This window comes from Silene latifolia, chromosome 7 (genome assembly GCF_048544455.1).
Source record: "Silene latifolia isolate original U9 population chromosome 7, ASM4854445v1, whole genome shotgun sequence".
Classification (NCBI taxonomy): Eukaryota; Viridiplantae; Streptophyta; class Magnoliopsida; order Caryophyllales; family Caryophyllaceae; genus Silene; species Silene latifolia.
In genome coordinates, this window is record NC_133532.1 from 109444988 (window position 1) to 109460383 (window position 15396).

The 15396-nt window shown below is 37.2% G+C and overlaps 1 protein-coding gene across 1 annotated transcript; it reads left to right on the plus strand.

The window, feature by feature from the left end:
* Window positions 1–1178: 1178 nt before the first annotated feature.
* LOC141592517 (7-deoxyloganetin glucosyltransferase-like) lies at window positions 1179–9711 on the plus strand. Its single transcript, XM_074413223.1, has 2 exons — window positions 1179–1772; window positions 8578–9711. The coding sequence occupies exons 1-2, from the start codon at window positions 1253–1255 to the stop codon at window positions 9504–9506; spliced, it is 1449 nt and encodes a 482-aa protein (XP_074269324.1). The 5' UTR covers window positions 1179–1252; the 3' UTR covers window positions 9507–9711.
* Window positions 9712–15396: the final 5685 nt, after the last annotated feature.

The window sequence follows — 15396 nt, forward strand, 5'->3', positions numbered from 1 at the left end:
TTGGCGAACGTGAAAAAGTGATAAGTACCATTTGGAGTTGAATGGAGGGAGTACATCATTTTTAATATGTGCAAATGATATGAAATCTATACTTTAATGATATTATTTTTTACCACGAATCTAATTATACTCCCTCCCATCCAGACCAAAGGTTACAGTTGCTTTTTGGCACTATTCATGGTCGTAGGGAATCTTTGATATTATTCTTAATCTATAAGACAAAATATAGTCATGTGAGATCTTGTTTGATTTATCGTCATGAATGCTATAAGAATATCAAATTTTTATAATTTTTAATAATGTGTAACTAAAGATATGCACGTTACAAAACGTGCCTCGACAAGTGTAATAAAGCAACTGTAACCTTTGGTCTGGATGGGAGGAAGTATTATTTTCATAATTTTTTTAACTGTATGTTTATGCCAAATGAAATGTGAAAGTTTTTATATAAAAACTAGAAACATTATTTGAATATGATCGGACCCACGACCGAGACACCTTAAAATGGAATAGGCAAACAAATGACTGGGACGACCATAACCCATATGACCGGACCCACGACCCAACCCGCCCAACCCTTTTGACAAGTCTAGTAGTTATAAACTAGGTAGCACAGACACTCCTCCTAACCAGCCATCCCATATTCGACATCGTATCCGACACCGACACTTGACGGACACACGCCTAGCTAAACATGACGTATACATGTAAACGAGGAATAAGATATCGAAAGACAAAAATAGATTGATTAAAAGATGTATTTGGGTGGAAAATGTGAATGCGTTATACTCTAAGTCAAATTTTACCTTCAATTATTTAAATTTAATATCAAATACATTTATAAAAATAAAATCGTACATTATTTATATAACAGTTAGTCTTGCTGAAGACGGGTCGGAGTAAGTGACGGGTAATGCCACTCACAAAACGGATAGGAGGGACAAGGTGGGGGCACCCCATGTGCTTCCCTCTCTCCTCTATTTTGGTCATTTGTGAGAGGAAATGGCGTGCCGTCTTCAATGAGATTTTGTGTTTATATAACTATAAAATATATATTTTATTAAATTTAAATATGTTCGCCTGTATCCTAAATTTTATGGTATGACGTGTCACGTGTCCGTGTCCGTTTTGGTAATACATAGGTTATAAATAGATGTATCTTGCACATTGTAAGCACACAGTCTATGCACGTAATTCTCTATCAGTGACACAAAACGCCCCAACTTTATAAAAGAGAGAACAAATCAAACAAATGGGAGAAAAACAAGGCAAGAAGATGAATTTACATGCAGTATGCGTGCCATTCCCAGCACCAAGCCATATAACACCAATGCTACAACTAGCTAAACTCCTCAACTACAAAGGCTTTCACATCACCTTCTTCCATACCGAGCACAGCCACCGTTGTTTGCTCAATTTCATGGGCCCCAATTCCCTCGACGAAACTCCAACGTTTCGTTTTGCGACGTTTCCTGATGGACTTCCTCCATCGGAAAACGACCTTCCTCGCCCAATCCCGGCGCTTCTATTGTCGCTAGAACGTGACAGTTTGGAACCTTTCGTTGATGTGTTGCTTAAGCAAAATGAAACCTCTGCCGGTTGGCCCCCGGTAACATTGATTATTTCGGACGCGCTCATCCCGTTCGCCCTTGAAGCTGCCCAGCAGCTACCAGACAGTGATCTTGTATACTTTACTCCTTCAAGTCCTTTTAATTTTATTGCGGCTTCCCAGTATGATCCTCTGCTTCAAAGGGGTATCCTGCCTTTCAAAGGTTTATCATTCCCTCTCGTTTTTATTTATCACAAATTCTCATTATAGACGGACACTATCCGTCTATACGGATATCATTTTCCCTCACAAAATACCCATTTGCCATAAAGTGGGAAGCACATAGGGTGCCCCCACCTTGTCCGCCCTACCCATTTTATTAAAGGTCTTTACCCGTCTATTCGCCCCAGCCATCTATAGCAAGACCTATTGTTTATTTATTCGATTTTTCTAACATATGTATCATTTAATTCTTTCCATTTTGATATTTTTAACATGCCCCAAAAATCGTTTTTTGCCTCCTAAATTAGTTGGTTCCTTAAGGTAGAATGATTGATAAAATGAATGACGAGTTGCTTGCCTATGGTAAAATCACAAATTCGTACAAGATAAAATGAAAAACAATAACGAGTTGCTTGCCTATACGTGCGTGGATTTATGAGGAAAATCACAAATTCGTGTTTAAAACAATAATATCCGTCCAAAATTTAAGATAGGCTGAGTAAAACACTAGACAAAAGAAAAATGTCTATAGAGTATAGACTAATAAAATGTTTGTCCTATATACACCAGAAGCTTATTAATCCACTTTTATCTTAGGATGAATATTAACATGTTAAGAGAGATTTATTAAAACTAAGGACAACAGATGTGAGTGTTTTTATATTACTTCCTTCTATTCTAAATAACTCTCCCTATTTCTTTTTTCGTCTATTCACAATATTTTCCATATTTTCTTATTTAGCAAACTTTTATACTTATTTTAATCACCCCACCACACAACAATACCCCACAATACTCATACTTTATCTTATTTTAATCACTTTCCCCACAACAATATTTATTTTAATCATCTTATCTCATAACAATACTTATTTTAATCACACAATACCTTTCCTCTCTCCAATTTCCTACCCCCACACAAATACTTTACCATATAATACCCCTTTCCTAATTCTTGTGCCCCCTTGAATGGAGAAAGTTATTTAAAATAGGAGGGGGTATATTCTAATTTAACACGAACACATCCCATCTTAATCTTAAGACAAATTAAGTATCATACGTATCAGCAAAACATATTGCATTGAAATTGCCAAAAAGTTAATTTCATTAATATAAGGGAGTCCGTCTTATGAAAGACCTACTTAATCCTTTTCTCTAATAAGGCTAACACAAATTTCCATGTAGAGTACTAGATGGAAATAGAGTAATGGACCTTCTCTATTTTTTTTCTTTCCGTTTCCTTTTACAAAACAATACTATATTATATATTTCATTCCCCTTCGTTTATCTTTTTATTTCTAAATAAATCTACAATCATCCAATAAAGCGCAAATTTAATCCGGAACATTTAGAAGTAATGAACCTCTTTTTTTTTTCCTTGAAGAGAGGATACTTTACTCATTAGCTGAGTTTGGTATTTTTATTCAGCTAGTCTTACTATAGACGGATATATCCGTCTATAACTAAAGACGGGTCAAATAACTTGAAAGTGGTGACATTTTTGTCTCCACCATCCCACTTGTTGTTTGTCCTATTAGAAATATGGTATTATATAATGAGATTTTGTGATTTTTATTTGCAAATCTTACCCATAGTGGAGACAAGGGTCTTTACTTTTAGTGGTGTCCCATCAGCCTGATTTTGGGATTTTTATTTGCAAATCTTACCCATAGTGGAGACAAGGGTCTTTACTTTTAGTGGTGTCCCATCAACCTTTTGTCTTATCTCAAAAGAAAGTAAATTTCAAACAATTATTTTCAGCTTTTTCGGTGTCCTATGACACCCCTACGTTCAACGTAGTAGCCCGTCTCCTTTTAACTTATCCTTCTTTCATTCAACTCCACTCTTTCACTTTGTTTTTTCACGTTTGCTAACGCGTATTTTACGCAGTAAATATCATTAATTACGTATTTGTAAAAATTATAAAAGTTATATATTTTTAATGTACTCGTAAAGATGAATCAAACATGATCCCATATGAATATATTTTCAGTTATATATTGAGAGAAAATTACAATTAAATGATCATTTGTAAATAGTGTACAAAAGGCAAATTGGTAGAGTGGACTTGAATGGAGAAAGTACTTCGTACTTCCTACATTTAACTTCACTATACCACTTTATTTTTTTACGTTTATCATATACGCGGTAAATATCGTTACCTTTGTATTTGCAAAAATTATTAAAATTAAATAATTTTAATATTACTTGTAAAGACGAATCAAATAAGATCACACATGAATATATTTTCACTTATATATTGAGAGAAAATCGAAAATGAATGTTCACCTGTGATTTTGTGAATAGTGTAGAAAATGAAAAGTGGTAGAGTAGCGTTGAATGGAGCGCCTAAGTTGTAAACTCTCTCCTCTTTTATCAATGTTGGACAACACTCATATGTCAAACTTATTGGGTTTCTTCAAACTTCCAATTCAAATCATATAAGTTTCTGATATACGGAAGCGCGAATATCTCGTGGTGGGCCTCTGCAGCACCGGTGTCCACTATCCATTGGGTAAACCTGGTAAGTCGGGTCAACGGGTCAAGTTCGGGTCGGGCCAATTCAGGTTGGGTAATTTCAGGTTTCTCAAATTTTCGGGTTAGTTCGGGTCGGGTCATTTCGGGTTGCGCGTTTGTTTCGGGTTTGTTGGCCGGGTCTGTTTTGGGTAATTTTCGGATCAATGATTAAGAGAGAAAAAGGCATTTCCAGTCTTTTCGGTCCAATAAAGTTATATTTCGTCGGGTCATTTTCGGGTGGAGTGATTTCGGGTCGGGTCACTTAGGTTCGGGTCTATTACGGGTCCATGAAAACTCGGGTTATTTTCGGGTTGGGTCGGGTCAATTCGGGCTTCGGGTGTCATTCGGGTGCGGCAGTTCGAGTCTATTTCGGGTCTCGGCCAACCTTTTCGGATTGGGTCAGATTTTGCCAGGTCTACTCTTTGGCTTCTTCCCAAAAGGCTTCGTACTATTATATTCTGGACACTTATAAAGATGATCTTCCACCCTTACACTACCGATGTGAGACAAGGGTTTGTACTCTAACAATTTCGTATCGGGTAAATTAGCAATTTTGTCCCAGTTTACCTTTTATGTGTAATTGAGATCCGTAAATTTACAAATTCTTGTTTAAAATGGAGGTAACCATCTTAAATCTTAAGATGGTGGGTCAAGTACATACCAAATCAGATGCCGAGTTCTTAGAAAATGCCTAAATTTTTTACTTTATTAAGACCATGTGATAGTATTTGACCCGTTTTTATATTTAACACGGATTTTTCGTCTTAAGCAAGACTTACTGCTATAAATTTCATTAGGTGCAAATTAGCCCCATGTGTTTTGTTTAATGTACAATTAAGTGTAATCAACATTTATTTGCCACTTTTCCTCAATTAATTTTATTATCTTTTAAAAATAACATAAATAAAAAAACAAGACATTTTATGATACCCTTTTTTTTCCTTATTGATTTTATAAGGTATATTTCGTAGAAAATTATCTATAAAAATTTCTTCGGTAAATGGATGTACATCACTATATAAACAAAAATATTAAATCATATGTTAAGTAACTAGTATAGATCCCGCGCAAATGCGCGGTGTTTTAGATATGAATATTAGAGAATGTAACAATTATATTATTGGTATTTAATAGTGTAAATCCCTCACATTTGCGGTATATATAGAGGTTTTGTTTTTAGTTATTATTTAAATATTTTAAATTGATACATTATTAATTTTTCATATTTTTCATATACCTCATCGTATTTCGATATGAGAAAAAAATGAACTATGAGTTAATCAAGAGAATTTAGTAAAGTTATAAAATATGTTTAATGATTTTTTTTTCTTTAACATACAACTAATGATTACAAATAATAAATTTTCTCAAATTATGTTAATGATTTTTTATTTTTTTGTGATGAAGCTAATTATATCAGTTTAATATTTTATTTTATACAAAATGTGTCAAGTCATTCTCTCATATGTAATAATACATAATAAAAATTTAGAAATTTACAGTTTATAAAATTATAGTGAATTTATCTTCTTTAATTAAAATATTATAATTTAGATTTTCAAAGAAAATACTATTATTTGATTAAAAGGTTATATTTTGATGAAATGATAATAATTTAAAGAAAGAAATATTTTTGTTTTCTTATTTAGCTTGATACCTTTTGGAGGAAAATTTTGGAGAATTTTATTCTCTTAGGGGGCGTTTGGTTGGAGGTCTATAAGAAAGGGAAAGAGAAACAAAGTTATTGATTTCCTTTGTTGGTGTTTGTTTGACACAAACAAAGAGAATGCAATTCCCTTCCTTACCTCTCAATCTATCTAATTCCTTACCCCACCCCCAAGGTATGAGATTTCAATACCCTTGTTACCCTTCAACCACCTTATTTATCTACCACCACACTTACGACTCCCACCACACCTGTCACCATCAAGACGCCATCGTCGCTGCCACCACCACCACCACCACCAAAACCACCGCCACAGCCACCCTACATAAACCACCACCACAACACCACCGCCACAACCACCATGACGCCACCACCATCATCACAACCACCATAGTCACCCCACTACTACCACCACCACCATGACGCCACCGCCACCACCACCCCCTACCTAAACCACCACCAAAAATCACCGCCACAGCCACCCCACATAAACCACCACCCCACTACCACCACCTCCATAACCACCATGACGCCACCACCATCATCACTGCCACCACAGCCACCCCACAGCCACCACCACGCCACCGCCACCACCACCACCTAAACCACCACTCGTACACCAAAACAAACCACAACCCACCACACTTCATTTTCTTGATGTAACCAAACAACTAGTTAAGTTTTAGGTAATCACTTACCTTTCCCCTTCTTACCCTCTCTAATTTATTTTCCCTTTCCCTTTCTCTAACCAAACGCCCCCTTAGTATATAGGAAGATTCATTCCAAATTTTATACCTTCAAATTTTTATATTTCACCTAATTGTATTTTAATATGAGAAAAAAAAAAGTAGTATGTCATGATTTTTTTTTAACATAAAAATGATTTTATAACTTTGCTTAAATTATCTTAATGAGTTTTTTTCACGTAACTAATAATATTATTTTATTGTTTTATACAGTTTAAGTATGCATTAAGTCATTTCGAAGAAAAATTAACGATTTTCTATTTTATAATTTTATACTTCTTTTATTTTATTTTGATTAAAACATTATATAATTATAATTTAGAATTTAATAAAAAAAGTCATGCTTTAAGAAAAAAATTATAGTTTAATGGAAAATTTTTATTTCTTTCCTTATATAAGTAGGTGGAGTTCGGAGGGAAAACTTTTGAGAATTTTTATTCTCTTAGTAGTAGGGGGGATTACAGTATATTCTTTTCATCTTATACTCCGTATTCAATTTAAGGCGGTAAGAGAGCCCATGGCAAAAGACCAGATATGATAGATTATTAACTGGGCTGCTATAGGTGAGCTGGGCGGGACTTTTTTTACCTGTTATTTGGGTTGGGCCCAATCTGAGCGTCTTTGCAGTTGAAGAAAAATCCATCAGTGGCCCGGGTTTGATTTAAAAGTGGGTCTCAACTCTCAATTCCGATAATTTCTTTACCTTTTCGCCTTTCTTTTATCACAATGACACACCTTAAAACGAAACATGTAAATAAACGACCATGGATGAAGTAATCAATCAATACTATATATTAATTCCAGAAACCAAGGGACTTCCATGTAATTAAATAAATCTATACACATTAATTATACTATATAGTTTTAAATTGCTAGCGCCGTGTGATGGACCTGAACAAGGGACTTCAATGTAAATATTATATAGTTTTGGTTAAAAGTATAAATTTAGAGAATATTAGAATATGCCGAGTTTCCTTAAATAAATGGGTCCCACTTATGGTATTAATTAGTATATAAATATGTTAATTATTTAACATACATAAATATAATATAAGCATATGTTATATTTTGGAAACTATTTAAAGGTAAGTAAATCAATTCAGATTTTCAAAAAATATAATATTCCATAATTCATTAGATTTGTAATTTAATTAGTAAATAATAATGATTGCTTTTAAATAATATTCTAATTTAATATTTCAGATTTATTTAAATATATATAATTCTAATACAACTAGATAATCAACTATTATGATAGTAACCTTCCATGTGAGTAGTAAAAGCAACAATAATATATAGCAACGGGAGTAGTGAAAGTCATACTAGCAGCAACGAGAGTAGTGAAATTAACAATAATAAATGCGGGAGTATTGATAGAAAAAATAATGACGGCAGGAGAAGTGAAAGTAATAGTAGTCACAACACATTTAATGAAAGTAACAGTAAGAACAACGGAAAGAGTATGAAAAATTAACTAACAATTCGATTTTAAGAAAATATTAATTTATTTAAATATACGACCTTGACAAAACTAACGGGTTAACCGTAAAAATAGCACGAATAGTAAAACAAACAACAGTAACCGAAGAAGTAGTGAACGTAATAGTATTAACAGGGGATGTATTGAAAGTAATAATATTAACAGCGAGAGAGGTGAACGTTTCTCATAATTTGTTGATTAATTTTACCTCTCATCATAATTTTAATATCTAAATTATAAATGTATGTGTTAACCAAATTTAGAGAAATCATATTTCATAGAAAATAAAATTTAAATGTTAAATAAAGGTAGCCCGGGCGTAGCCGGGCACCAAACCTAGTCGATATGAAGTTAAGAACCTTGTTGATTTGAGATTTATTTAACTTTATCTTGGCAGATCGTGACTACATGACAAATGGGTGTTTAGATGCGGAATTAGAACCAGTACCAGCAAGCATCAAAGGCGTGCGACTAAAAAATCTACCAAGCCACATAAGAACACAGGACAAAAACAATCCTGTGTTTGGTTTTATGAGACGTCTGATTGCAAGGTGCAGTTCGCGACCAATCATTTTCAACACTTTTGAGGCCATGGATCATCAAGTAGTCGAAGACCTTTATACGATAATGGCCGGTCCTATATACACAGTCGGTCCATTGAATGCTGTTTCGAACAAGTTATCAGAAACAAGTAAGTTTGGGTCTACATTCTGGAAGGAAGAACCAGAATGTCTCCAATGGTTAGATTCGCAAAAGCCTAACTCAGTCGTATACGCAAGTTTTGGAACTGTAACAGTAATGACGAGCGAACAACTGATTGAGTTCGCGTGGGGGCTTGCCAACAGTAAACACCCATTTCTATGGGCTATTAGGCCCGATCTTGTTATCGGGGACTCTGCTATTCTACCTGTTGAGTTTGAAAATGAGATTAAAGGTAGAGGGTTGATTGTAGGTTGGTGTCCTCAGGAGAAAGTACTTAATCATCCAGCAACGACGGTTTTTCTAATGCAGGGTGGGTGGAACTCGACTCATGAGACAATTATGAGTGGAGTGCCGACTATTTGTTGGCCGTATAAGGGAGATCACCAGCCAATTTCGTGGTGGTGTTGTGATAAAGGTGGTATTGGATTGGAGTTGAGCATAAATGTTTGTAGAGATGAAGTTGAGAAGCGAATTAGAGAAGTGTTGGAGACTAAAAGGGGTACGGAACTGAAAAACAAAGTAATGGAGTGGAAAGATTTAGCTGAAAAAGCTATAAATTCAACTGGATCATCTATCTTAAATATTGATCGATTGATCGATTATGTGTTATCTGTGAAATGTTGAATAAAATGTTTTAGTACACCTTAAGTCACATTTTCATTTGATGTAGTCGAGTCATATGGGTCAGTTATGAATAAATGAAGTACTTCATATGTTAGTACACATTTCATCGTGTCGAAGTTTTAAACTACCCTGGCATCATAATATCGTAGCCAGAATTCTTATATTGTCCGGTCAATTTTAATATAATTGCGTTTGTATTTGTTTTCTTGGTGTCTTTAAGATATGAATGATTTACCAAAAGTTTGGGTTGTTATATTTCACTCTCCGTCCTTGAAAGAACGTTACTTCCTCGTAACGCTTCATACTAACCTCGACATCCAATAGTATTTCTTTTGAACTCATCCCGTATTTCAATCCCTTTGCTGGTTTTTGTTTAATAGTACACTTGGTAGAGTAAGAATCCATCAGATAATGTTTTGATCTCCCTCTACCCCTAACAACCTTTTCTGTTCCCCAAATTTTCAGCCTCCTAACTGATGCGTCCATTATATTACTTGACTCATCAATTCCCTTCTAGCATAACATTTTGTTGAATGATGTAATCCCTTGATTTGGGATGATATTCTCATTCCAATATATAGTATAATTACAAATAAGGAGGTTAGTATTCTATCCTATAATTAGGGAGATCCTAGCTTAATTTAAGGAGTTATATGAGGAACAAATATTAACAATATATTTACATAATCTTTGACTAATAATATTTGTCTAACACTCCCCCGCAGTTGGAGCGGTAGGTGACCAAACGCTCAAACTGGACCGAAATCGAGTGAAGAGATGGCGAGGGAGACCCTTGGTGAAAATGTCGGCATATTGGTACTCGGAAGGCACATGTAGAACCCGAACTTCACCAAGCTTGACTTTGTCGCGAACAAAATGGATATCAAGCTCAACATGTTTGGTTCGCTGATGTTGGACCGGGTTGCCGGATAAATAGACAGCTGAGACATTGTCACAGAAAACAAGTGTGGAGCGCTTCAATGGTACGTGTAGTTCAAGTAATAAATTGCGGAGCCAACTTGTTTCGGCAACGGCATTTGCAACGCCCCGGTATTCGGCCTCTGCACTAGACCGTGATACGGTGGCTTGTCTTTTAGCAGACCATGAGACCAAATTGTCACCTAAGAAAACGCAGTATCCAGACGTAGAGCGTCGGGAATCAGGACAACCGCCCCAATCGGCATCGGAGTAGGCCGTGAGAGCACAAGAACGAGAGGGGCGAATATTTAAACCATGATCAAGTGTACCATGTAGATACCGTATAATCCTCTTCAAAAAATGAAAATGAGAAACACAAGGATCATGCATGAACAAACACACCTGTTGTACCCCATAGGCAATATCGGGTCGGGTAATTGTTAAGTATTGTAATGCACCAGCTAAGCTGCGGTAGAGAACAGGGTCGTCAAATTTAGGACCGTCATTAGCACTTAATTTTGAACCGGTTTCAACAGGGGTATGACACGGCTTGCACGAGCTCATTTTGGCTCGTTTAATTATCTCCTGAGCATATTGACGTTGTGATAAAAACAGACCGTTACTCTTACGCGTGACAGAGATACCCAAAAAATGATGTAAAGGACCAAGGTCCGTCATTGCGAATTCTTGGGATAGTTGAGCAATAATGGACTGTAAGAGTGTCGGAGTAGAGGCTGTGATAACGATATCGTCAACGTAGAGAAGCAAATAGGCCGTGGCAGTAGGTGATTTAAAAATAAACAAAGAAGTATCGCACTTACTGCTTGTAAAACCCTTGGAGAGAATGAAAGTGGCAAACCGATGGTACCAAGCGCGGGGGGCTTGTTTAAGGCCATAAAGTGACTTACGGAGTTTGCACACATGATGTGGGGCAGATGGGTCAACAAAGCCCGGTGGTTGATGCATATAGACCGTCTCTTCCAAGTTACCATGTAAAAAGGCATTTTTAACGTCCAATTGATGGATGTTCCAAGACCGGGAGACGGCAAGGCTAAGTACAGTCCGAATAGTGGTAGGCTTAACAACGGGACTAAAAGTTTCGTCACAGTCCACTCCAACTTGTTGAGTCTTACCGTTAACGACAAGACGGGCTTTGTAGCGTTGTAAGGAGCCATCGGCATGAAATTTATGACGAAACAACCACATACATCGGATAATAGAGGCATCAGTTGGGCGTGGGACCAAGTCCCAAGTATGATTGTCCCTTAATGCGGAAAATTCGTCCTGCATGGCACGATTCCAGTTCGGGTCTTTCAAGGCAAGTTGTGGGGATTTGGGTAAGGGAGATAACGTGGAGGAGGCAAGGTAGGCATCGGGATTTTTGGGTTTAAAAATACCATTTTGGGCGCGGGTGGTCATTTGGTGTGTGGGAAGGGGTGGAGGCGGAGGAGGTGGTGGTGGTGGGGTGGATTGTGGGGTTGGTGTGGGAGAGGCGGAAGCTGAAGGTAATAGAGGAGAGGAGTCAGGGGATGTCGTGGGTGTAGAGGCAGGGGATGTCGAGGGGTGTGAGGCTGGGGATGTCGTGGGTGTGGAGGCGGGTGAAGCAGGTGGTGTACGAGGTGGTGTAGTTGGTGGGGTAGTGGCGGGTGAAGGGATTGTAGCTGGTGGGGCTTGAGGTTGGTGGGAGGCAATGGACTCATAAATAAGAGGATTAGGGGAGTCAGGGGGTGAGTCAAGGAAAGAGTAAGTGTTTGAGTTGACAGTGGTCGATTCTGTGAATGGAAAAACAGTCTCATCGAACGTGACATGGCGAGACACATAGACACGACCAGTGGACAAATCAAGACATCGATAGCCACGTTGACTCGGAGGATATCCTAGAAAGACACACTTTAAAGACCGAGGGGCAAGTTTATGAGGACGAGTGGAGGACATATTAGGATAGCAAGCGCATCCGAAGACACGGAGATGATCGTAGGAGGGATTTTTAAGATAGAGGACGGAAGTGGGAGTGCGGTTTTGGAGAGTGGATGTTGGAAGTATGTTGTTATTAGGACGACGGGAGTTGCGGGTATTATTATTACTATTGTTGTTGGTATGGTGTCGTGGAGGACCAGAGGGGGTGGCCTTAGGGGTTGTGTCAGTCCACGGTTCAACAACAGAGGCATTAGGGGCAGCGAGGGCAGTAGCAGGTTCCTCGCGACCGGATTTACGATGCAATTCTAATTCGAGCATGCTACGAGCAGTTTCGAAATTAGGAGTAGTTTGATTTATAAAAGAAGCGACAGTGTCGTATTCACCTGGGAGGCCACGTACCAGTTGAATGACAAGGCGGCGGTCGGAGACAGCGGCGTCGACATCTTTGAGCATCCCAGCAAGCTCGCGGAGGCGTTGACAGTAAGCGTCCAACGAGGGCATGTGCTCGAGACGAAGAGTATTAAATTCGTTCTCAAGCGCAGCAGCACGGGATCCTTTATTGTTGTTGAAGATATTTTCGACCCTTAACCAGGCTTGACGAGCGGTCGATTCGTCTTCAAGAACACGGGGAAGCAATTCGTCACTCAGAGTACCGTATATCCACTGCAAGACATGTGCATCAACTTCACACCACGCATCATAAGAGGCGTCAGTGTCTGCGGGAGCGGGTGTGCCGTCGATGTGAGACAACACCTTGTATCCACGGGCATGAAGTTTGAACAAGCGAACCCATGAAGCATATGTCACTTTCGTGCCGTCGAGAACACGAATTTTATGTTGGATATTGGAGACAGTGAAGACGGGGTGCAGGCTGGGTTTAGAGGAAGATGAGGGAATACCATCGTTTGTCATGGTGGGAAAGGAAAAAAAGAAAAAAATTGCAGCAATCTCGAAAGGTTTGCCGGAGAAGATGAAGGCGCAGGACCGAGGAGAAATCGAAACAACTCCTAGGATTCTGATACCATGTTGAATGATGTAATCCCTTGATTTGGGATGATATTCTCATTCCAATATATAGTATAATTACAAATAAGGAGGTTAGTATTCTATCCTATAATTAGGGAGATCCTAGCTTAATTTAAGGAGTTATATGAGGAACAAATATTAACAATATATTTACATAATCTTTGACTAATAATATTTGTCTAACACATTTTAATGACGAAACTAATAATCCGACATATCTCTCAATGTCTAATGCTCAATTTCTCTAAAATGGTCTAAATTGTTAACTAACACTTCAATTCAGTAGGGACCGTACTAGTAGTGATGGATAACATTTGCTATTATTCCAAATTTTTAAAAAATGACTGAGATAAGATTATCGAGTTTTGTTAATCCAGAATTTTTAAATAAGAACCTTAACATAAGTATAAAATAATAAGACAAAAATTGCTATTCCACAATTTTATTTCTACGTTCGTTCCTGCTTCAATTTCGCACAAAATTGATGAAAGCCTAGGCACGTTATAGAACGAAATCAAAACCTTAGTTTGGTATTAGTACTGCCCAGGAGAACATATGAATGTGCAAGTGCTAGCACCTAATTCAAGTCATTGTTGAAGAGACTTGTCAAATATTCTTGTTATATAAAACATGACAGGCTAAATCGCACACCTATCAAAAATAAATTAACCGGCCTAAACTAAAATCCACAAGGAGACAAACGTGTTCTATCTACTAATTATGAGTCTGTCTAAGTAAAAAATATGGGGTTTTGATTGGTTTGTTTACTATACTAAAATAGTGAAAAGCAGAGAAATGGAGAGTATTAAACGAGCCTAAAAATATAAGGGGAGATAGCTAGGATTGTCGGTTCACCATGGTCTAACAACGGTCAAAAGTAAGGGTCAAAGATCAGCATAATCACGGTCTGAAGGGTAATGGAAAGGTCTTCTCGGTCCACTATTCGCCCTAGAATGCTTCTAATATGCTTTCGATCTTATTAGGGTATTCTATTGTTCGTTGCAGGTCTCACCCTCTCCAATCTCTCGATCTAGGTCGAAACCAGATTAAGTAACTAGTCGCATGCATTCAACTAATCAATTAAGATTTAATGCTATGATTAACAATTCAAACATGACAATTACACCAGATCTAATGTCTAAATTAAATACCGTCACATAACCATGAATCCCCTAAATCCCAACATAAAGAAATTAGCTACACATAATTGTAATGATAAACTTAGCAATAATAATAAAAAAGTTTGAATTAAACATGATGACAAAATATAAATAACGATCTAGCATAAAATCGCAACTAATAAAGAAGAACAAAAAGATTAAAACAAATAAGAACTTGAAGAACGAAAGTTAATTAACTAGCGGAATAAGGAAGGAAATTACAAAGTTTGCAAACCGAAAAATACTAGAGCAAAATAACGTGTAACAGTGTTTTTTAGCGAAAGTAAAGATGACCTAAAATTGTTCTCAGTTTGTCTTTATATAGAGACAGCTGAGATTTATTAATTAAACAACTAATGGGCCGAATTAACAAATTAAATCAACACGGCCTGATAAGCAAAACAGTCGATCGACGAAATAAAGCTGTCGATCGACTTTTCCTCTAAGCAAACTAGTCGATCGACCATCATAGGCTGTCGATCAACTTTTTCTTCAAACGCAGCCAGTTGATCAACCATCAGCAGTTGTTGATCGACTTTTCTCGGAAACAACGACGACTATCCCTTACTCTAGCACGCTTCCTCACGTCTTCATGCACTCCAACGTGATTTTCGAGCTCAGCTTCACTAGTATCCATAATGCGACTTCAGGGATGGGTTTTGGCTCGTTTATACTCCTTCGGGTTCAAATCTGCAGTAAATACGAAACAACACAAAGTAGCAAATTATTGGGAGAATAGTAGCTTACGCTACTCAAAACAGCCTTGAAATGCGTGCAAATGAACATAATAAATGTATGAAATGGGTACGCATCAAAACACATAGCAAACACTTGAGTATAATCAATTTTACTACTCCCTCATTTCTAAG

Excerpts from the sequence above, each read along its gene's own strand:
- LOC141592517 (XM_074413223.1), top strand. The coding sequence starts at position 1,253 with ATGGGAGAAAAACAAGGCAAGAAGATGAATTTACATGCAGTATGCGTG. Across the intron at positions 1,773-8,577 it reads GGGTATCCTGCCTTTCAAAG|ATCGTGACTACATGACAAAT; the intron begins GTTTATCATTCC and ends TTATCTTGGCAG.